We start from the raw sequence: 24,611 nt of genomic DNA, 5'->3' as shown, positions 1-24,611 counted from the left end.
AGCCGCGAAGTGCTAGGCCACACAAGTTCACAGAATGGGAGTGCAGAGTGCTGAAGCACATAGCGCATACAAATCTTCTGTCCTCGGTGCAACACTCACTGCCAAGTTCCAAACTGCCTCTGGAAGCAACATTAGCACAAGAACTCTTCGTCGGGAGCTTCATGAAAGTGGTTTCCATGGCCGAACAGCCTAAGATTCCCAATGCCAAGTGTCGGCTGGAGTGGTGTAAAGCTCTCCGTCATCGGACTCTGAAGCAGTCGAAACGCGTTCTCTGGAGTGATGAATCACGCTTCACCATCTGATAGTCCGACGGACGAATCTGGGTTTGGCAGATACCACTAGAATGCTACTGGCCCCAATGCATAGTGCCTGTAAAGTTTGATGGAGGAAAAATAAAGGTTTGGGTCTGTTTTTCACGGTTCGGGCGAGGCCCCTTAGTTCCAGTGAAGTTCTCATGCATGTTTCAGTATTACTTGTCTCGAAGCGAGCATAGAAGTAATTTAGCTCGTCTGGTAGGCTCGTGTCACTGGGCAGCTCTCGGCTGTGCTTCCCTTTATAGTCTGTAATAGTTTGCAAGCCCTGCCACATCTGACAAGCATTGGAGCCGATTTAGTACGATTCGATCTTAGTCCTGTATTGATGCTTTGCCTGTTTGATGGTTTGTCGGAGGGCATAGCGTGATTTCTTATAAGCTTCCTGGTTAAAGTCCCACTCCTTGAAAGAGGGAACTCCATGGCTTCTGGTTGAGGTATGTACGTACAGTCACAGTGGGGACGACGTCATCAATGCACTTATTGATGAAGCCAGTGACTGATGTGGTGTACTCCTCAATGCCATCCTTTATTTCTATCCAGGGGCAGAGGTCAACCTCCTAATCAGAAACATATTTCTGCTATTTAGATCATTTGAATCACATGTTGTATTACTTTTAGACAACACATTTGGTCAATGTGAGAAGTTAGCTGGTAAGAGAGGAGGATTCCAGCCACTATCCACTGCCTAGAAATTTCTGCAGGAGAACTGTTTTGCTGTCTGCTGCGTAACCGGCGTAGCCCAGCCTTTTCCCAGGGCATCTACTGATAAGAACACTCCAATAACACACATTACTGGAATTCCCCAAACTTTACACACTAGAGAGATAGAGAGAGAGGACATAATATTCAATAACGAGACAATTTTCGGCCACTCCTCTACACAGCAGAAATCATGTCCCTGTAGAAAACATCTGTATGCATTCAGATTCCTCAACTGTAGACCTACACACACACACCTACACTAGGCTCCTCACTGGCGAAAACACTGTTTGTTGCTACGGGTTACTAATGGATACTCAGTTAGTTGCATCAAAATCCAAAGCAAGCTATCTTGTTCTTCCCTCTCTGCCAAGTGTGCCTGAGACATAATAACCGCATGATGTGTGTGGGACATAAATGTAGAAAGAAACTAATGCACCTCTGGGACTCAGGAACATCTGGACACTGGCCAAAATGTGTTCATTAATTATAGATGTTTACTGGCATACAATCTACTAATTACAACAGACAGTCAATAACTAGACCACTCAGTGATATTGGAGAGAAAAAGTAACCCTTCTATCTGTACACAACAACTAAGTACTGACACTGACACTGTGGTTGGGTCATTGGCCATGGCATTGGGCAGGTATAGTATATGGCTGTATGGGCAATATGTTGTAGACCTATAACACTTTGTCCTCCAGTGAATGCTGATTATCTGGTTCATCCATATCGCGTTCAACGGGGAACAGTCGTTGCAGGATACTAAATATTTCTTAATTTCTTCCGTCATACCACTTGGTGGGTTTCGGATTCCTATTGAATCATATTGCAGTGTGGGAGGAGCTGAAGTGGAGGAAGTCGCTCTACAGCAGTTTGGGTAATGTTCCTTCAGATTCAGTTGTGAAAACGAATCTGACCGCGACCCGCGCTGTGTTTTCAGAGAGAGAGCGTCGGACGTTTCCGAGCGCAGAAAGAAGAAGTAGCGGGTTGACTGAGGAGGGAGGTTTTGCGGAGCAGCGTTTTAAACTGCCTATACAGACTAAACTCTGAGTTCACCGGTGTGAAAGCGAGCAGTATGCATTCGGACTGCAGGCTGCTATGGGCAGAGCGGTAATGGTGGGCAGGGGACCGACAGAGGCCGGGCTTTTCTTCCTGTCGACTCTCATTATCCTCCTCACCGCCAGAAGCAGTCGAGCGCAGAAAGGTTGGTGTCGGTCGGTGCCACTTAATGTAACCATGTGTAATACAAGTGTACACTAGATACATATAGACAGTACCACATTCGCTTTGACGCAGTGTTAGTATGAGGTGGTTCTGCTTTGTTGCATTCCGGATAGCCAGCGGCAGAGATTATGCTGCTGCGCCTCAGCAAGGTTGAAAAGAGCCGATCGCTAGATAGCCTACCTTACATGGCTCGACTGCTTCTTTCTCTCCCCTATCCCAAATATGTAGCCAGAATCACAGACTGCAAAAGTTGCTCTCTTCTCTGTAGTAGTTTGGTAGTCATTAGAATTGGTTAAGTGTTTAGCCTAGATATAAAGGACAGACAGTGCAAAATAAACAATAGTAATTTGTGGGCAGGATTTCAGCTGATAAAAGAGAATACACCATTTGGTCAAATTCTAGCGGAGGGGGATGGGTTGAAGTGGTAGAGAGGTAAACAGCCTCAGCGTCTCTTGGCGGTACGGGTAGGCAAGTAACGAGTTAAATAACAACAGTCTATCTAACCCCACAACCTTGGTTCAGAAACTTATATCTCTTCTCAAATTTTTACTTCGACGTTTGGGACATTTTTTTAAACGTTTTTTGGAAACATTGGTGGCAGAGTACGGCATTTGGTTGGTGTAAACTAATCAAAAAGCTGCTTCTCTAGGTCAGGAGGGGTGGGGAGGTCGCTGTGTTTAGATCCACAGAAAACACGCCACTTCTATACAACTACGATTTTTTTTTTTTTTTGGGGGGGGGGGGGGGGTTAGCAGGTTATGAGAATTTACGCAGAAGGTTATGATAATTAACATAGCAGGTAGGATAATTTAGTTCGAGGTTAGGAAAAAAGGTTTAGGGTTAGCGAAAGTATTATCCTAAGCTGCTACGTACAAACACATGTATCGAAGGGAGTCCAGTTGTTGTCAGGTTAATCTGAATAATAAGATGCTACGTACAAACACATGTATCGAAGGGAGTCCAGTTGTTGTCAAGTTCATCTGAATAATATGTCAGTTACGTTACATGACACCAGCCCAGCCGCGGATCCACTCAGCCCATGACGCACAACTGTCCACTGATATCTCTTTTCCGAAAACTAGCCCTAGCCTATTCCACTATAGCTCTAGTCTTTACCTCTCAGTTTTCGCACATCTGTAAAGTGTACCAATATGGGGTGGACTCCACCTAGCTTGACTTTAAATGGATTAAAGGACGGACATCTACTTGGTCATGTTTTCGAATGAGGCCTCTGACTGGGCCTAGTACAGTATAGGCCAGGGTCAAGCCAAAAACCACGGTCAGGATTGACTTAAATCGGCTGCAATGGATTTGTTCACTAGAACTCCTTTGGAATCCTCTAAACTAAACAGTGATGGTAAAATCCTTATACTCACCCTCTCCTGTCCAAACTACTGGTGTGTCTATCCCACTGATATTTCTAACTCTAGATTTATCCATAATGTGTAGTTGTGTAACACAACACTTATGTGCATATACATCCACCCATTATGTGTGGGTAGGAACAGTACATGTATGTCTCCCCTAAGTCACTCGGTGTGTGTGTGTACAGGTGATGGTTGTGGCCCCAGTGTGTTGGGCCCTAGCAGTGGGACCTTGTCCTCTCTGGGTTACCCCGGGACTTACCCCAACCACACGGTGTGTGAGTGGGAGATCAGTGTGCCGCAGGGCCGGAGGCTACACTTCCGCTTCGCTGACCTGGACATAGAGGACAACAACTGTCAGGTCAACTACCTCAGAATCTACGACGGTGTAGGACCCCAGAGGACCCAGATAGGTGAGAGAGGGATGGAGATGGGAAGGTGGAGGGGATGGGGAATGGCTGAAATGTACATCATCAATCAATATAACTGTCTGTACCACTATCTGAATGTAGATAATAACCACTACATCAGAGTATAAGATTAAGTAACTTACCCCTCTCCTCCTGACCTCCAGTGAAGTTCTGTGGTCTGGGTCTGAAGGTTCCTGAGCTCATCCAGTCCGATGGGAACCGGGTCACCATCCAGTTCATGAGTGGAACTCACCGCAGTGGGCGGGGCTTCTCCCTGTCCTACTCCACCATAGAACACACAGGTACAATGGGTCAAGGGTCAGGGGTTGGGGTCTGAACTACATCCTAACTACATCCAATCCTCAGATATGACAATGTCCCCCATTATAGACTCCTGTGTTAACTCTTAGTTGAGATTACAATGGATTGTTTTACAGTAACATTGTGCCCCCATGGCCGAGGGAGTTGCCTAGGTAGCAGTGTGTGTTTGCATGATTGGGAGTCGCAGGGTCTCATGTGAGTCCTATTATAAATGCTTCTCTGCTCTCTCTTTTTTTACCATTTCTCCTCGTCTACTCTCTCCCTTTAGCTCCTTTTCCTTACTGGATAAATAACTATTTTAAATGTATGAGACTGACTGTGTTGTCTGTAAGTGGTATCTCATGCTGCTCTCTCTGTCAGTGTGTGTGAGATGTATGGAGTGAATTCCGTTACAGGGAGATGTGATCTGCTATAACATGACAGACATGGAGAATGCCTGGGGAGTATTACAGCTGGCATTTATCTCCACATAACCGTGTGTGTGTTTTAATACTGGAGTTCTATATCTAGACATACTGCAGCTCTGTGTGTGTGTTCATCATGCATGTGTACATGTGAGCTTGCATGTGTGGATGTGTTTTGTGTGTCTTTATGTGAATGTGTGTGAGAGAGGGTATAAGAAAAGGTGAGATGGGAAGTGAGTAGAGAAGGAAGTTAAAGGAGCGTTTTGGTCGAGGGCAGATGGAAGGACAGGGAGGTTCAATCTGAAACAACTGTATATAGTGCGCTTCACATTTAAAGGTCATTTCCAACTGAGGCGACATCTGCATCGTTTACCTTGAATGCGATCTCCTGCGAACGGGGTAACATTGCCTTTAAGGCTTTTACAGACGGGCCTACTGGATAACTTATTTGTATTGCTTTTAATCTTTTTAATGAATTTATCTTATTAACTCTGTTCTAGCTAGCTATTTGTGTAGGTAGCTATCAAGTAAACGCAATGATCGCATAGACTTCAATGGGAGTAGGGCGGTGAGCGACAAAATGTCAGCTGTTTTGTAAGCTGCTCGGTCCCGTGGACGGTGCTGATGGCTCAGTTTTGTAAGCTGCTCGGTCCCGTGGACGGTGCTGATGGCTCAGTTTTGTAAGCTGCTCGGTCCCGTGGACCATTGTCTGTAAGCATTGTTTATACGCGTGATCGGATTGAATCCCGGCCTTAATGATGAGGTGTGCTGTTGCAGTGAGAGTGTCGGGAACAGTGTGTCCAGAACCCTTAGATGAAGCCCAACCTGTCCCAGTGTGGCTGGGCTTCGTCACACAGCACTCCAAAGAGCTGTACATCTCTGCAGACTAGAGTGGCACAGACTGTGTGTGTGTGTGTGTGTGTGTGTGCGCTGAGAGCCATTAGCGCTGTCCACAGCAGATCCAGTGTGTGGTCACACTTCTGTTGTGTCAGGAGTCTGTTTACATTGGCAGTCTCCCTGGAGTACTGTGGGGAGGGAAGAGATGGAGGAGAAGGAGAGATGGATGGGAAAGGAAGATGGAGGAAACTAAAGGGGGATGCAGGGGGGGGGGTGGAGAGAGAGATGAGGGAGATACAACAAAGCTTTTATCTACATCCTCTGAAAGAAGGAAATCAAATTACTGAGGAGAGAGGAAGAGATGGGGTGAAAGACAGATGGATATGTTATTACACATTCATATGTTGGAGAGCGTTATCATCCTCAGTGACTGGATGGGGATTTCTAACCTTGTGGGCATCCCCTCAGTGTTTTTTCTTTGAAAAAAATGACCATGTCTCCCGTTACAGCACACTGTGTGTGTGTGTGTGTGTGTGTGTGGGTCCGTCTGTGCGTGTCTGTTCTGCTTGTGTGCATATGTACCTAGACAGGGTGGAATCAGGACAGAGAGAGCTGTGTTAATGTGATCGGTTTTTGTTTGCCTTTGTACAAACAAGTCTTTTTTTTATTATTATTTTTTTTTTTAAATAGCATTTTGTGAGAATTCTACAGAATACATTTTGCTTTCACAAGACCTGAAAATAACAGTTTCAGGGTACGATAAGCAAGACACATATTCTACATTACGTGAGTGAGCTAGCTTGTTTACAACGGGAAAAAAAGTTCCACGTGACTTGCGCTGTAGCGTCACAATACCTGGTACTCTTGCCTATGCCGCTTGTCCCATCTGGACAAGACGAATACATATGTAAGAATGCAGTTCATTGACTACAGCTCAGCATTCAACACCATAGTACCCGCCAAGCTCATCATTAAGCTTGCCCTGGGTCTCAACCCCACCCTGTGCAATTGGGTCCTGGACTTTCTGACGGGCTGCCCCCAGTGGGTGAAGGTAGGAAACAACATCTCCACTTCGCTGATCCTCAACACTGGGGCCCCACAAGGGTGCGTGCTCAGACCCTCCTGTACTCCCTGTTCACCAATGACTGCGTGGCCATGCACGCCTCTAACTCAATCATCACATTTGCAGACAACACAGCAGTAGTGGGTTTGATTACCTACAACGACGAGACGGCCTACAGGAAGGAGGCGAGGGCACTCTGAGTGTGGTGTCAGGAAAACAACCTCTCACTCAACGTCAACAAAACAAAGGAGATGATCATGGACTTCAGGAAACAGCAGAGGGAGCAACCCCCTATCCACATCAACGGGACAGTAGTGGAGATGGTGGAAAGTTAAGTTCCTCGATGTACACATCACGGACGGACAAACTGAAATAATCCACCCACACAGACAGTGTGGTGAAGAAGGCGCAACAGCGCCTCTTCAACCTCAGGAGGCTGATGAAATTTGTCTTGTCACCTAAAACCCTCACAAACTCTTACAGATGCACAATTGAGAGCATCCTGTCGGGCTCTTTCACTGCCCTGTACGGCAACTGCACCGCCTTCAAGCGCAAGGCTCTCCAGAGGGTGGTGTGGTCTACACAACGCATCACCGGGGACAAGCTACCTACCCTCCAGAACACCTACAACACCCGATGAAAAAGTAAGGCCAAAAAGATAATCAAGGACAACAACCAACCAAGCCACTATCTGTTCACCCCGCTCCATCCAGAAGTCGAGGTCAGTACAGGTGCAACAAAGCTGGGTCCGAGAGACTGATAACAGCTTCTATCTCAAGGCCATCAGACTGCCATCACTAACACAGAGAGGCTGCTGTCTACATACAGTCTCAAATCATTGGCCACTTTAATAATTGGATCACTAGTCACTTTAAATAATGACACTTACATTTTTTAATTTAACCTATATTTAACCAGGTAGGCTAGTTAAAAACAAGTTCTCATTTGCAACTGTGACCTGGCCAAGATAAAGCAAAGCAGTTCGACACATACAGTTACACATGGAATAAACAAACATACAATCAATAATACAGTAGGAAAATCTATACACAGCATGTGCAAATGAGGTAGGATAACAGGCCATAGTGGCAAAATAATTACAATATAGTAATTCAACACTGGAATGGTAGGATGTGCAGAGGATGAATGTGCAAGTTGAGATACTGAGTAAGACAAATAAATAAATACCGTATGGGGATGAGGTAGATTGGATGGGCTATTACAGATGAGCTATGTACAGGTGCAGTGATCTGTGAGCTGCTCTGACAGCTGGTGCTTAAAGCTAGTGATGGAGGTAAGAGTCTCCAGCTTCAGAGATCTTTGCAGTTCGTTCCAGTCATTTGCAGCAGAGAACTGGAAGGAGAGGCGGCCAAAGGAAGAATTGGCCTTGGGGGTGACAAGTAAGATATACCTGCTGGAGCGCGTGCTACGAGTGGGGGCTGCTATGGTGACCAGTGAGCTGAGATAAGGCGGGGCTTTACCTAGCAAAGACTTATAGATGACCTGGAGCCAGTGGGTTTGGCGACGAGAATGAAGCGAGGGCCAGCCAACGAGAGCATACAGGTCGCAGTAGTGGGTAGTATATGGGGCTTTGGTGACAAAACGGATGTCACTGTGATAGACTGCATTGTTGAGTAGAGTGTTGGAGGCTATTTTGTAAATGACATCACTGAAATTGAGGATCCGTAGGATGGTCAGTTTTACGAGGGTATGTTTGGCAGCATGAGTGAAGGATGCTTTGTTGCGAAATAGGAAGCTGATTCTAGATTTAATTTTGGATTTGAGATGTTTAATGGGAGTCTGGAAGGAGAGTTTACAGTCTAACCAGACAACTAGGTAGTTGTCCACATATTCTAAGTCAGAACCGTCCAGAGTAGTGATGCTGGAGGTGCGGGCAGTGATCGGTTGAAGAGCATGCATTTAGTTTTACTTGCATTTAAGAGCAGTTGGAGGCCACGGAAGGACAGTTGTATGGCATTGAAATTCATCTGGAGGTTAGTTAACACAGAGTCCAACGAAGGGCCAGAGGTATACAGAATGGTGTCGTCTGCGTAGAGGTGGATCAGGGAATCACCAGCAGTGAGAGTGACATCATTAGTGTATACAGAGAAGAGAGTCGTCCCGAGAATTGAACCCTGTGGCACCCCCATAGAGACTGCCAGAGGTCCGGACAACAGGCCCTCCGATTTGACATACTGAGCTCTATCTGAGAAGTAATTGCCTCGCTTGGTTCACCAATCATTTGAATGTTGTGATTGACAGAGTCGAAAGCCTTGGCCAGGTCGATGAATACAGCTAAATAGTGTTGTCTCTTATCGATGACGGTTATGATATCGTTTAGGACCTTGAGTGTGCCTGAGGTGCACCCATGACCAGCTCTGAAACCAGATTGCATAGCGGAGAAGGTATGGTGAGATTCAAATCTGTTTAACTTGGCTTTCAAAGACCTTAGAAAGGCAGGGTAGAATAGATATAGGTCTGTAGCAGTTTGGGTCTAGAGTGTCTCCCCCTTTGAAGAGGGGGATGACCACAGCAGCTTTCCAAACTGGGAATCTCATACGATATGAAAGAGAGGTTGAACAGGCTAGTAATAGGGGTTGCAACAATTTCTGCAGATAATTTTAGAAAGAGAGGGTCCAGATCGTCTAGCCCGGCTGATTTATAGGGGTCCAGATTTTACAGCTCTTTCAGAACATCAGCTATTTGGGTGAATGAAAAGTGGGGGAGGTTTGTGCGAGTTGCTGTGGGGAGCGGAGGGCTGTTGACTGGGGTAGGTGTAGCCAGGTGGAAAGAATGGCCAGCCATAGTAAAATGCTTATTGAAATTCTCAATTTATCAGTAGCAAGCGGCAACGGTGAAAGACTTGTTTCTTGAAAGGTGAATTTTTAGAAGTAGAAGCTCAAATTGTTTTGGGACAGACCGGGATAGTGAGACCTATCTCTGTAGTAGATTGCAACACCGCCCCCTTTGGCAGTTCTATCTTGGCGGAAAATGTTATAGTTGGTGATGGAAATTTCCGAGTTTTTGGTGGTTTTCCTAAGCCAGGATTCAGACACGGCTAAGACATTTGGGCTGGCAGAATGTGCTAAAGCAGTGAATAAAGTAAACTTAGGGAGTAGGCTTCTAATGTTAACATGCATGAAACCAAGGCTTTTATGGTAACAGAAGTCAACAAATGAGAGCACCTGGGGAGTAGGAGTGGAGCTAGGCACTGCAGGTCCAGAATTAACCTCTACATCACCAGAGGAGAAGTAGGATAAGGGTACGGCTAAAGGCTATAAGAACTGGCCGTCTAGCACGTTCGGAACAGAGAGTAAAGGGAGCAGGTTTCTGGGCACGATAGCATAGATTCAAGGCATAGTGTACAGACAAAAGTAAGGTAGGATGTGAGTACATTGGAGGTAAACCTAGGCACTGAGTAATGATGAGAGAGATATAGTCTCTACAGACGTTTAAACCAGGTGATGTCATCGCATATGTGGGAGGTGGAACAACATGGTTGGTTAAGGCATATTGAGCAGGTCTAGAGGCTCTACAGTGAAATAAGACAGTAATTACTAACCAAGACAGTAATGGACAAGGCATATTGATATTAGGAAGAGGCATGCGTAGCCAAATGATCATGTGGGGCCAGTGGGTGGTTGGGCTGACTGGGGACACGGCGATTCAGGCAGTTAGCAGGCCGGAGCTAGCAAGCTACCATAAGGGCCTTAGATGGACGTTGCAACGGGGGAAAGTCTGTTTTTGCCTCCTCGTGCGGTGACGTCGTGGAATTAGTAGGGTTCCAAGTATCAGAGGGGTCCAAGTCCAATTGGCAAAATGGGTATAGTGGTCCAAGAAACTGGCCGATGGATCAGCTAACAGTCCAATATGCTCTAGATAGCCGCTGTTAGCAGAATGGGCCTTCAGGGGACGTCGCGCCTGAGGGGCCAGTTGGTATCCTCCGGCAGATTATGTCGGTATTCCAGTCGTGAAGTATCGGCGGGGTTCCATGCCCCGTACCGGCAGTAGAAGGGGTCCGGATATTGTAGCCGAGGAGTGGGCTTCAGGAGTAGCCCAGGAGCCCTAGCCAGGAGATGGGTCTAGCATGGGCTAGCTCCAGGCTAGTTGGTGCTAGCTCCGGGACGGAAACGTTAGCCAAGAGTAGTCAACCCGGGGTTGCGGTTAGCTACCTGTGATGATCCAGCTGAAAAGGTTCAGAGTTTGCGGTAGGAATCCAGGGATATGGAGAGAGAAAAATAAGTCCGGCATGCTCTGGTTTGAAATGCGTTGTACGAACTGGCGAGAGCTTTCCGAGCAAAAGGTTAGCTGATGACCGCTAGCATTGGTTAGCTGACTACTGACTGATAGCTAGATACAGTGGGGCAAAAAAATATTTAGTCAACCACCAATTGTGCAAGTTCTCCCACTTAAAAAGATGAGAGGCCTGTAATTTTCATCATAGGTACACTTCAACTATGACAGACAAAATGAGAAAAAAAATCCAGAAAATCACATTGTAGGATTTTTTAAATGAATTTATTTGCAAATTATGGTGGAAAATAAGTATTTGGTCACTTACAAACAAGCACCATTTCTGGCTCTCACAGACCTGTAACTTCTTCTTTAAGAGGCTCCTCTGTGCTCCACTCGTTACCTGTATTAATGGCACCTGTTTGAACTTGTTATCAGTATAAAAGACACCTGTCCACAACCTCAAACAGTCACACTCCACTATGGCCAAGACCAAAGAGCTGTCAAAGGACACCAGAAACAAAATGGTAGACCTGCACCAGGCTGGGAAGACTGAATCTGCAATAGGTAAGCAGCTTGGAAGAAATCAACTGTGGGAGCAATTATTAGGAAATGGAAGACATACAAGACCACTGATAATCTCCCTCGATCTGGGGCTCCACGCAAGATCTCACCCTGTGGGGCCAAAATTATCACAAGAACGGTGAGCAAAAATCCCAGAACCACACTAGTGAATTTTTATTTTTATTTTACCTTTATTTAACCAGGTAGGCAAGTTGAGAACAAGTTCTCATTTACAATTGCGACCTGGCCAAGATAAAGCAAAGCAGTTCGACAGATACAACAACACAGAGTTACACATGGAGTAAAACAAACATACAGTCAATAATACAGTATAAACAAGTCTATATACAATGTGAGCAAATGAGGTGAGAAGGGAGGTAAAGGCAAAAAAGGCCATGGTGGCAAGGTAAATACAATATAGCAAGTAAAACACTGGAATGGTAGTTTTGCAATGGAAGAATGTGCAGAGTAGAAATGACCTGCAGAGAGCTGGGACCAAAGTAACAAAGCCTACCATCAGTAACACACTACGCCACCAGGGACTCAAATCCTGCAGTGCCAGACGTGTCCCCCTGCTTAAGCCAGTACATGTCCAGGCCTGTCTGAAGTTTGCTAGAGAGCATTTGGATGATCCAGAAGAAGATTGGGAGAATGTCATCTGGTCAGATGAAACCAAAATATAACTTTTTGGTAAAACCTCAACTCGTCGTGTTTGGAGGACAAAGAATGCTGAGTTGCATCCAAAGAACACCATACCTCCTGGGGGTGGAAACATCATGCTTTTGGGCTGCTTTTCTGCAAAGGGACCAGGACGACTGATCGGTGTACTCATATATACTGTATTTTATACCATCTATCGCACCTTGCCAATGCCGCTCTGCCATCGCTCATCCATATATTTATATGTACATATTCTTATTTCATCCCTTTACATTTGTGTGTAAGGTAGTTGTTGTGGAATTGTCAGATTACTTGTTAGATATTACTGCACTGTTGGAACAAGAAGCGCAAGCATTTTGCGACACTCGCATTAACATCTGATAACCATGTTTATGTGACCAATACAATTTGATTTACTCTTGTCCAGGATCTTGGAAAGCTACCAACTCAGGTCCAGGATTAGTTTCAGCCAGGGTTTGTTTGCGTTTCACAAATGCTTTATAGGGAGGATCAGGGTGCCAAACACTCCAGGATCCAGATCATATGGGGATGTAAGAAAACGCCCTTAATCTATATATGTCTTTGTCACAGAAAATGGATGATTTACAGTATGGATGAGGTGGAGGTAATTACCACTGAATATATTATGAGGGACATTTTTTGGTGTGCCACAGAATTTGTTATCCCGTCAAGGTGTGCGACCCTTCAAAAAAGGTTGGGAACCGGGCCTTCCGTGGGGCGACGCACAATTGGCCTAGCGTCTTCCGGGTTAGGGAGGGTTTGGCCGGTAGGGATATCCTTGTCTCATCGCGCAGTGTGTGCTAACCAGGTCGCCGGGGGCACGGTGTTTCCTCTGACACATTGGTGCGGCTGTCTTCCGGGTTGATGCGCGCTGTGTTAAGGAGCAGTGCGGCTTGGTTGGGTTGTGTTTCGGAGGACGCATGGCTTTTGACCTTCGTCTCTCCCGAGCCTGTACGGGAGTTGTAGCGATGAGACAAGATAGTAACTACTAACAATTGGATACCATGAAATTGGGGAGAAAAGGGGGTAAAATCAAATAAAAAATATATATTAAAAAGGTTGGGAACCACTATGATAGCCTGTTGAAAAATATTATTCAATGGTAGGATGCGTATACCTAATCAATGTAATAAATATGAATTTAAAAAATCTATGTAATTTTCTGGCGTTCCTTAAATTCAGTTTGGTGCCTAACTTTTTGGGGCAAACCGTGTGGTGTCACGATACTGCTTGGTATCGTGATACTTGGTCTGGTATCACGTTCTCTGAAAATAGGCACACTTTCTTACAGATTTCTTTGCATGTTTTGGACCTTCACCAGTTTGCATCCCTGTTTTTAGATCTGATCACCTGTCTCGACAAAGGAATCCACTTCACTGAGGCAGAGTTCACAAGATACTGTCCTGCAGGATGTATGACCTCTGTTGGGGAGATTGCTGGGACTGTTCCCCATGGCTACAGAGACGTGAGTATATGCGGAGTACTCAGGGAATGGTGTGTGTTTTTGGATGTGCATGAGTGGTGCTGGGTAATGAGTGATGAGCAAGTCAATAAAATAGAAACAGACTGGGTGGGAACTGTGCACGTGTGTGGGTGTGTGCATCTTTGTGTGTGTGTAAACGTGTGCATTTGTGTGGTATTTGTGTGTCAGTGTTAGTCATTGTGGAGGGCACAAAGTTCCCAGGTGATTCACACTGCCCTATACCCCCCTCCACCAACTCAGTCTGTCTTTGTCCTGCTCACCACTCAGTAGTACCCACCACCACTGCCACTACCCCACAGGAACTAACTGGCCACACACACAGTCATGACTCACTTCATGGCTATGTTCCCCTCTCTCTCTCTCTCTCTCATTCTATATCTCTTTTACTCTCTCTTCCAATCTCTCTTTTTCCTATCTCATTCACTCTCTCTTTCCCCTGCTGGACCTTGTCTGTCCTAACCCCCCCCCCCCTCACAAAGTTCTTTGTAAACAGAGCCTCTCTCAGCGTATGCACATCCCAGGCTGATGACCTCACAATACCCCGGCTGTGTCTGAGGTCATGTGGGCTGAGTGAGTCTGCGGATGATGGCCTCATGCCTGGGCGGGTCGGGGGCCATGGGAGGGCGGGAGGGCTAGATTTGGGGTTGTGGGTGTTATCGAAGATGGGGGCCCAGGGGTGGCTCAAACCAAATCCAACTTTATTTGTCACATGCGCAGAATATAGGTTTGGACCTTACCGTGAAATGCTTACTTACAAGCCCTAACCTACAACGCAGTTCAAAAAATAGTTAAGAAAATATTTACCAAATAAACAAAGTAACACAGTAACACAATAACGAGGCCAAATACAATGTACTGGGGTACAGGTTAGTCGAGGTAATTTGTACATGTAGGTAGGGATAAAGTGACCATGCATAGATAATAAACAGCGAGCGGCAGCAGTGTAAAAACAAATGGGGGGGGGGTCAATGTAAATAGTCCGGTGGCCATTTGATTGATTATTAATTGTTCAGTCTTATGGCTTGGGGGCAGAAGCTGTTAAGGAGCCTTTTGGTCCTAGACTTGGCGCTCCGAGGCACAGTGGAGAGCAGGAGTGTGTGTGTGTATGTATGTGTGTCAGGGGGTGTCTCTGAGTCATAGGGGAGGAGACGGGGGTTTGGGGGTGGTGAGCTAATTGTTTGGCCGAAGGAACAGCTTCTAATCCAGTCCATCTGGAGGAGAGTGCTGAGCGGACTGGTGTGCATGTGAGCGTGCCTTTGTGGTGTGTGCAGGCGTACTTTTGTACCTGGTGGTGTGGTATGTGTGTATGTTTCTGAGTTTGTGTAAGCGGTGTTGCAGATTGCATAGCAGAACAGGATTCCTGGTTCTCCATGTTCAGCCAGACAGAGCTGTACGGGGTTACAACCCGAGTCAATCTGACTTTGGTTTCTATGGCGCGTTGCCATCTGCTGCTCATTGGACCACACCAAAAGTCACATGGGGGTCAGTGCACCCCACCCATCTCTGAACCTCTACTTTACTCTCTCACACTGTCAACTTTTTAGTAGGAATTTGTTTCTCTCTCTTGCTCTAACAGTTCTCTGGTACCTTCTCCCATACCTTTGGATTGGTGTGTGAGGTGTTGTAACGAGTGAGAAGGTTTGTGTATGTGTGCCTGCATTATGTGAGTGTGTGTGTGAAAGCGGTCAGTGCGCTGAGTTCCTGGGTGTGGTGGTTTGGAGCAGTGCAGTGTGTTTGTGTTAGTGGTTTGGTGGGGTGTTGCTTCGGATGTGGTGTGTTACTGGGATGTTGTAGAGCTGTGAGGGCAAGTGTTCAGTGCCTGTGGGTACCTCGACTATGTGGTTAAAGTCTATGCGTGTGTGAATGTGTAGAACGTGTCTATGATTGCATAGTGTGTGTATGATTGCATAGTGTGTGAGTGTGTGAATGTGTAGAACGTGTCTATGATTGCATAGTGTGTGTGTGTGTATGATTGCATAGTGTGTGTGTGTGAATGTGTAGAACGTGTCTGATTGCATAGTGTGTGTGTGAATGTGTAGAACGTGTCTATGATTGCATAGTGTGTGTGTGTGTGTGAATGTGTAGAACGTGTCTATGATTGCATAGTGTGTGTGTGAATGTGTAGAACGTGTCTATGATTGCATTGTGTGTGTGTGTGTATGATTGCATTGTGTGTGAATGTGTAGAACGTGTCTATGATTGCATAGTGTGTGTGTGTGTGAATGTGTAGAACGTGTCTATGATTGCATAGTGTGTGTGTGTGAATGTGTAGAACGTGTCTATGATTGCATAGTATGTGTCACAACACGGTGCCTTTGGTGTTACCCACTGTCCTGTCAGCTGTGAAACCCCATGTGGGGCCTTACCAGGAAAACCATTCCACTTCACTCACGCAGCTGCCCACTGCTGGGAACTGTGATCTCACTAAATGTGTGTTCAGTAGTGTGTGTACGTGTTTTGCCAATACATGAATGAATAGATACATTTTATGACATCAGCAAATGACTGCATTAGTTACTTGAAAGCTAAGGGAATGCTTGAAGAAGAGAGAGAAATGTTTAAACAATCCTTTTTTTTTTGTGATCTTTATATGGTATTAACTCACGGAAGGGGGGAAGGAGTTAAGGAAGGATGTATATCAAAGTCAAATAAAACATTTTTATGAAGCCCTTCTTACATCAGCTGATGTCACCAAGTGCTGTACAGAAACCCAGGCTCAAACCCCAAACAGCAAGCAGTGCAGGTGTAGAAGCACAGAGGCTAGGAAAAACTCCCTAGAAAGGAAGAAACCTAGAGAGGAACCAGACTCTGAGTGGTGGCCAGTCCTCTTCTGAATGTGCCGGGTGGAGATTATAAGCGTAAAGTAAGTAAGGCCAGATTGTTCTTCAAGATGTTCAAATGTTCATAGATGACCAGAGTGGTTGTGGAGAGTGCAACAGGTCAGTAACTCAGAAGTAAATCATAGCTGAGCATTCAGAGGACAAGACGGCAGGTGCGGTAGAGAGAGTTTGCCAAAGCACAGCTTTCACACCACTAGAAGGATATCAACAGACCACCAACTTACTACCCTGAGGCAAAGCTGTGTATAGCCCACAAATATCTCCTCCACCACACAAACCCAAGGGGGCGCAAAACCGGACAGGAAGATCACGTCAGTGACGCATCCCTCCTAGCGACGGCATGGAAGAGCACTAGCAAGCCAGTGACTCAGCCACCGTAATAGGATCAGAGGCAGAGAATCCCAGTGGAGAGAGGGGAGCCGGCTAAGCAGATACAGCAAGGGCGCTTCTTCTCCCCAGTGCCTTACCTTTCAGCTTCGCACCCCTGGGCCAGACTACACTCAATCATAGGACCTACTGAAGAGATGAGTCTTCAGTAAAGACTTAAAGGTCTAGACCGAGTCTGTGTCTCTCACATAGATCAACAGACCATTCCATAAAATGTAGCTCTATAGGAGAAATCCCTGTCTCCAGCTGTTTGCTTAAAAATTCTAGGGACAATAAGGAGGCCTGTGTCTTGTGTAGGTATGTACGGCATGACCAAATCGGAGACATAGCAAGCCCATGTAATGCTTTGTAGGTTAGCAGTAAAACCTTGAAAGCTGCTTAATTTTTCGCCAAAAAGTTTCAGATTTTTGCATTGAACATAGAACTAGCGTGTTTTTTCTCAGTTTAAAAGTAAAAAAAATTGCCACCATCCTCTTCCTTATGTCTGAAACACAGGCTTCCAGGGTAGGCAATTTTGGAGCTTCACCATGTTTCATCGAAATGTACAGCTGTGTATCGTCCGCATAGCAGTGAAAGTTGACATTGTGTTTCCGAATGACATCACCAAGAGGTAGAATATATAGTGAAAACAATAGTGGTCCTAAAACGGAACCTTGAGGAACATTTGTCAGAGGATAAACCATTCACAGATACAAACTAATATCTTTGTGACAGATAAGATCTAAACTTGGCAAGAACTTGTCCGTGTAGACTAGAGGTCGACCGATTAATCGGCGTGGTCGATTTAGTTAGGGCCGATTTGGAAGTTGGAACCAACTATGGAACCAACTATTGGTAATCGGCCTTTTTGGGTGCCGATTATGGACGATTACATTGCAATCTACGAGGAAACTGCATGGCAGGCTGACCACCTGTTACGCGAGTGCAGCGTCAAAAGGACCTTGAGGCTTGCAAGGAGCCAAGGTAAGTTGCTAGCTAGCATTGAACTTATCTTATAAAAAACAATCAATCTTCACATAATCACTAGTTAACTACACATGGTTGATGATATTTCTAGGTTAACTAGCATGTCCTGCGTTGCATATAATCAATGCGGTGCCTGTTAATTTATCAACGAATCAAAGTCTACTTCAACTTCGCCAAACAGGTGATGATTTAACAAAAGCGCATTTGCAAAAAAAGCACAATCGTTGTACATATTTACCTAACCATAAACATCAATGCCTTTCTTAAAATCAATACATAGAAGTATATATTTTTAAACCTGCATATTTAGTTAAAATAAATTAATGTTAGCAGGCAATATTAACTAGGGAAATTGTCACTTCTCTTGCGTTCAGTGCAAGCAGAGTCCGGGTATATGCAACAGGTTGGGCCACCTGGCTTGTTTGCGAACTGTGAACTAATTTGCCAGAATTTTACATAATTATGACATATTGAAGGATGTGCAATATAACAGAAATATTTAGACTTTTGATAAAATACGTAATGCTTACGTATTTCACTGATAAACATTTTGTTTTCGAAATGATAGTTTCTGTATTTGACCATGTTAATGACCAAAGGCTCGTATTTCTGTGTTTATTATAATTAAGTCTATGACTTGATATTTGATAGAGCAGTCTGGCTGAGCGGTGGTAGGCAGCAGCAGGCTCACAAGCATTCATTCAAACAGCACTTTACTCCGTTTGCCAGCAGCAATTAGCAATGCTTGAATGCACATTGCTGTTTATGACTTCAACCCTATCAACTCCGGAGATTAGGCTGGCAATACTAAAGTGCCTATAAGAACATCCAATAGTCAAAGGTATATGAAATACAAATGGAATAGAGAGATAGTCGTCGTGTCATAATTCCTTTAATAACTACAACATATAACTTCTTAACTGGGAATATTAAAGACCTGGGAATATTGAACCACCAGCTTTCATATGTTCTTAGCAAGGAACTTAAACGTTAGCTTTTTTACATGGCACATATTGCACTTCTACTTTCTTCTCCAACAACTGTGTGTTTGCATTATTTAAACCAAATTGAACATGTTTCATTATTTATTTGAGACTAAATAGATTCTATTTATGTATTATATTAACAATAAAAGTGTTCATTGTTCATTCAGTATTGTCATTATTTCAAATGTATTTCTAAAAATCGACCTATTTTTAATCGGTATCGGCTTTTTTGGTCTTCCAATAATCTGTAATCGGTTGAAAAATCATAATCGGTCGACCTCTAGTGTCGACCAATTAGGGTTTCCAATCTCTCCAAAAGAATGTGGTGTCAGAAGCAGCACTAAGGTCTAGGAGCATGAGGACAGATGCAGAGCCTTTGATGCCATTAAAAGGTAATTTACCACCTTCACTTCATAGATAGCTATTAAAACAGGCCTTGGATCAGAGTTTTTTTTAAAATTTTCATGCCACTCAGGGTTCCCCCTGCCGGGAAGTGACATCATCGTGCCAACTCATCTCCTGTTATCCGTGGAGCTGAGGTCTGGGAACTGAGAGCTGTTCTTTGATCTATCTAGCTGTAAAATCTTACACAAGCCATTACTGTCACTCACTGGGATATGTGGCCTCTCAGTTGACAGTGGAACAATCCTAACCACCGACTGACCGCTCCCTCTCTCTCTCCATCTGTCTCTCTCCTCTCTCGATGTCACGCTCTTATCTCCCCCTCTCATCATCCCTCTTTCTCCCTGCAGTGTTTGAACCCTTTTCTTACAGCAGTGAGGATTCAATTGACATAGAAGTCATTTGATGAAGATGTTCATACATAAAAATTCACATTTCTAAACACTTGGATCATAATGAATATCTCATTCTCCCTCCTCTAGTCATCTCCAGTGTGTCTAGCAGCCATCCATGCAGGTGTAGTGTCTAACTCTGTGGGCGGTCAGATCAGTGTGGTCAGCAGTAAGGGCATCCCTCACTATGATGGCTCGCTGGCTAACAACGTCTCCTCCACTGTGTAAGTACTCCTGTCTGGGAGAATACATCTGCATTCTCTTCCCTTTCCATCTCTCTCCATCATTATGTCTATCTTTCTCCAGTGGTCCCTTGTCCAACAGCCTCTTCACTTTCAAGACCAGTGGTGAGTTAAGCTACAATACAACAGACCATGATACCACAGCCACACATGCTTCTGTAACCTTTTCAACTATACTTGCCACCACAATCACCAAGACAGCCATGTGTCCTCCCACTTAAAATACACTCAGTTTCTCTCGCTTGCTCTCGCTCTCTCAGGTTGCTATGGGACACTGGGTCTAGAGTCGGGCGTTGTTAGGGACTCCCAGCTTTCTGCTTCCTCTGTGTGGGAATGGAGTGACGTGATTGGCCAGCCCAGCGAGTGGGCCCCATCTGGGGCCCGCCTTAAAAGGGTGGGGCTTCCCTGGGCGTCGGCTCACAGCGACCAGCAGCAGTGGCTACAGGTGGACCTGAAGAAGGAGAAGAGGATTACAGGCATCACCACTACAGGTTCCACCCTCCTGGAGTATCAGTTCTACGTGTCAGCCTATCGGATCCTCTATAGCAATGATGGACAGTACTGGAGCACCTATCGGGAGGCAGATGCTACCCAGGACAAGGTGAACTAAACACTGCTCTTATCAATAACATTCAAGGGAAACTCCACTCAAAAATGATATTTTTGGCATTTTGCATCATCATGATGATGTGGCAGGTGATACTTCGCTTCTTGAAAGTCCAATATCTTGAAAAAAAGATTTAAAAAAAAAAGATAAAAAAAGATAGTTTTGAGTGAATTTTCCCTTTAAGGAGAGAGGAAGCCACTTTAGACAAGAGTAGGGGGGGAGGGGTTGTGAGTTGTTTCTATGGCAACAGTGATTGATTGCGGTTGTTTATAGCAGGAAACATGAGAGCTGACTGTGGTTGTTAAGTCCTGTGGTCACGCAGGACAGCATCTCATTAAAGATGGATGGAGATTGATTGAGTGGCTGTGTTAGTCAGGATCTGCTTTTTATCCTATATTTATACAGGAGATGATCTCACTAAGGTTAAAAATCTATTTTACGAGAGAAACCTGCCCCAAGCAATCAAACATTTGTTACAAACCATATATAATATTAACAATACAGTAGGCAAAGGCAAGATAACATGATATCATTTGGAAACATACTGTAGCTTCAATGTCCGTGTGTACTGAAGACTGTTTCTCTTTCCTAACAGAGTTTTCAAGGAAACACCAACTATCTCCAGGAAGTGCGCAATAACTTCATCCCACCAATCGAGGCGCGATATGTGAGGATGAGCCCCACCCAGTGGCACCAGCGAATTGCCCTTAAGTTTGAGCTGCTCGGATGCCAGTTCCATCAAGGTAACCAAACCAGCCAATCAGATGCAAGTCAGGTGTTTCGATTTTTTTTTTTGCCCATTAGTAAATTAGATTTTCTTGTGGGCAGTCAAAGGTTTTCTTTTGGCATAGAGTGATTATAACTGTTCTGCCAATTCTCCTATTGGACAGCTAGGCCACGGATAAACCACCCCCCTCGTCCTCCCCCAGTGACCACAGACACCCCCTCACTGTACGGCTTGACCACCCACACCCCTGAAATCAGAAACACCACCATGCCCCCACGCACCAGTAACGGTGAGGGAGGAAGGGAACAGATAGAGGGGAAATAGTTACAGTATCTAGTTGTGTTGATGATCGTGATTGGTTCACACTGGTTGTGTTGTGGTCATAGATGTGGCATTGGCAGCAGTGTTGGTGCCAGTGTTGGTCATGGTTCTGACCGCCCTCGTCTTGACCATGGTCTGTGCCTGGCACTGGAGAAACAGGTGATGATTAACTAGTAACAACTGAATACCCTTGCACTCAGTAGCTCCGAACAAAGCACATTTACATTTGAGTCATTTAGCAGACACTTATCTAGAGCGACGTACAGTTAGTGCATTCATCTTCAGATAGCTTGGTGAGACAACTACATATCACAGCTGTAGGAAGTACATTTTTCCAGAGTAAAGAAGTTATCAGCAGTCTGCGTGTAGGAAAGCGCAATTTATTGGGGGGGGGGTGACAGTTGTCTTATTTAAGATAGTCTTTGAAGACGTTTTGATGTTTTCAGAAAATGGGCAGGAACTCTGCTGTCCTAGCATCAGGGCAGAGTATCACACTCTTTGATTTCCTCCTCTGTTTTTCTCTCTCCTCAGGAAGAAGAGTTCAGAGGGGGCTTATGATTTACCTCATTGGGACCGTACAGGTAAACACAACACTCTCAGTGTGTGTGTGTTTAATGTGTGTGTGTGTTTAATGTGTGTGTGTGTTTAATGTGTGTGTGTGTGTCTGTCCAGACTGGTGGAAGAGTATGAAGCAGTTCCTGCCGTCCAAGATGGCGGAGGGGGAGCAGTCAGTCCGCTACTGCAGCAGTGAAGTGGGCCGGCTCAGAGGAAGAGGGATCGCCCCCAGACTACAGGCCAAACCTGCAGGTATACACACACACACACACACACCGAACTGAGTGTTTATATGTGTAACACACCCTCTTCATCTCCTCCATTAGAATATGCCCAGCCCCTGGTGAGCGGTGTGGTGACATCACTAGGTCAGAGATCAACCTTCAAGCCAGAGGAAGGTTCTGACCACTGCTACACTGACCCTGACCTGTACGGTGCTCCTATGGCAACAGACATCTACCACGCCTATGCTGAACCCCTGCCCGCCTCCGGTGCTGAGTACGCCACACCCATCGTGATTGACATAGCAAGCCACCTATCAGGGAGCTCCTTGCTGAGCCAGCCACCCACAGTCTCCAGCTTCATGGGCCGTGGCCCTGCCTCCCTACTCACGCGGACAGACAGTGGGCAATCGGGTAGGTCAATGTACGACACGCCCAAGAGTACAGGACAGGCCACGCCCACTGAGGATCTAGCCTATCAGGTGCCTCAGAGCAGCTCTCAGAAGCCAGCGGGGCAGAGCTGAAGGGGTGGAGTGAGGACTGTGATTGACGGGGCCGTAACCATAAACCACATCCCCTATGGACAGAGAGAGGGGGATGTAAAACCTGGGTCTGAGTCTGTAAAAAACACACTGCCTTCAAGTTAGTTCACTTGGTATGTGAGTGTGTCTACACAGGAGTCTGTATGTACAGTATGTGTGTGTTTACATATACATGCGTGGCCGGAGAGTGCTAGCATAGTGCCATATCAGTCTTATCACTGAAACCACAAAGATGAATGTCTACATGAAAGAGGAGAGATGGAGAGCTCACTACTGTTTCAGCCAGGCTTAATCCACTCTGTCAGTGTGTCTTCATTTTATGTTTAGTCAAACTGTGAGTTTATATTCCTTTCATGTGTTAGGTTCTCTGAAATGGTTGCCTTCGATAGAAAGGCCATGTTTCTACCACTAATGTGTTCTAATAGGTGACCTTTGTCCTTTATGAAAACACTATGTCATTTTTACTACGGTACGCTTTGATTGGAGGCTTTTAGATCTGTTAGTTCTCAATCAGATCTCTTAACTTTTGAATTTAACCAATCACCTTTGTACATAAATCTAGAGTGAAATCCACACCAAAAACCTGTGCTCAAGTTACTCAAAATGATTTTATTTTATTTATTTTTCTTTCATAATTCCTGCTGAAAAGGACATACTCTCACTTGAATGTTCCCAACCATTATGGACAGCGGTGACGAATCCGCTTCCACGAGGAAGGCATCAAATAATGATGGTTGCACTGTTTTCATGGTTACACTGTTGTCATGGACACCTTGCCTCACGTGACACTGGTTGGTGACAGGTCAAAAAAAGACCCCATACACAAAGTTTAGGTGCCATTTGTGTTCGCCTGATTGGATTCACACACTGCCAGATTAGGGCCAGTGACTTGAGGCAGAATCCGCTGTCATGGTGAGCCAAGAGAGGAGCTGCCCAACTGAAGGGCTGAGTTCTCCACAGTATGTCAGTGAGACTAAATGTTTCCTTGTGTTTTACTATTATGCATCATATAGCCATGCATGCAAATATGGCCACTGTCTGTAAGTTCACACAGAATCCAGAGGTTGTAGGATGTCTGTGTGTGCTAGTTAGAAGAAGCTCCAGCCAAACCCTGTCCCGGGGCCCACCCTGGGTGCAAGTTTTTATTTTTTTTCCCTTGCACCACACAGCGGGTTGAAATAAGTTTGGGGAAACCCTGGTGTAGGTCACCTCGTCAGCCTTAAAGAGCTGTGTGTAGGTCATGGATCCTGTCAAAGATGGTCCGGAGAGGAAACAACACTAGTGACTGGTCAGCATACTGAATATGTATCAATATGTACAGAAACACTTCAAATTCCAATATACAGTATGTGTGTGAATGTGCATCTGTGTCTGAATTACTCTCCTGTGTGTATTTCTTGGACATTGTTTGTCTCTACTGTGATTGCTGTGTTTCGTGTGTGTGTGTGTACGTGATGACTTTCCTTATTGTCTTTGTGCGAGTAGCTGTGTCTGTTGAACCTTTGTATCGGTGTATCTTTGTATGGCAGTCCTAAAGAGAGCATCTGTGTGAAGCTAGCTATGTCTGTATGTCTGTCCCGATGAGTGTACTGTATCTGTGTTTAATTAGTCATATCTATAGTAATGGATGTGAGGAGATCATTTGTCAGCTCACTCCCTGTTCTGAACACCAAATCTGATCCTGGACCAGTTTAACTTGTGTGTTGTTAAAGGTTAGGACATCAGTAAGGAAGGCTGGCCCTAGGTCAGTGTGCGTGTTTCTGTGAGTTCACAGATTGTACAAAGAGAAATAAAGACATTTGAAAATAAGTAATAAAAAA

At 45.1% G+C, this 24,611-nt stretch overlaps 1 protein-coding gene across 3 annotated transcripts; it reads left to right on the top strand.

Moving 5' to 3' along the window:
• Positions 1 to 1,570: 1,570 nt before the first annotated feature.
• Positions 1,571 to 24,611, top strand: dcbld2 (discoidin, CUB and LCCL domain containing 2). Of its 3 annotated transcripts, none has more exons than XM_021579287.3 (13): positions 1,571 to 2,223; positions 3,796 to 4,020; positions 4,182 to 4,319; positions 13,461 to 13,585; positions 19,667 to 19,800; positions 19,883 to 19,923; positions 20,079 to 20,419; positions 21,021 to 21,168; positions 21,316 to 21,441; positions 21,539 to 21,632; positions 22,005 to 22,054; positions 22,146 to 22,280; positions 22,355 to 24,611. In XM_021579287.3, exons 1-13 carry the CDS (start codon positions 2,118 to 2,120, stop codon positions 22,771 to 22,773), a joined length of 2,082 nt encoding a protein of 693 aa, XP_021434962.2. In that variant the 5' UTR covers positions 1,571 to 2,117; the 3' UTR covers positions 22,774 to 24,611. The 3 variants fall into 3 exon arrangements, 2 of the variants coding, with proteins under 2 accessions (XP_021434962.2, XP_021434963.2); XR_016490577.1 differs by having other exon boundaries at positions 1,601 to 2,223; positions 21,320 to 21,441; XM_021579288.3 differs by lacking the exon at positions 21,316 to 21,441 and having other exon boundaries at positions 1,601 to 2,223.

The sequence above is a fragment of the Oncorhynchus mykiss genome, chromosome 22, assembly GCF_057628025.1.
Source record: "Oncorhynchus mykiss isolate SJ-2025 chromosome 22, ASM5762802v1, whole genome shotgun sequence".
In the NCBI taxonomy this organism is placed as follows: domain Eukaryota; kingdom Metazoa; phylum Chordata; class Actinopteri; order Salmoniformes; family Salmonidae; genus Oncorhynchus; species Oncorhynchus mykiss.
The sequence above is the reverse complement of the archived record's forward strand: the minus strand, read 5'-3'. Positions and strand labels throughout refer to the sequence as shown.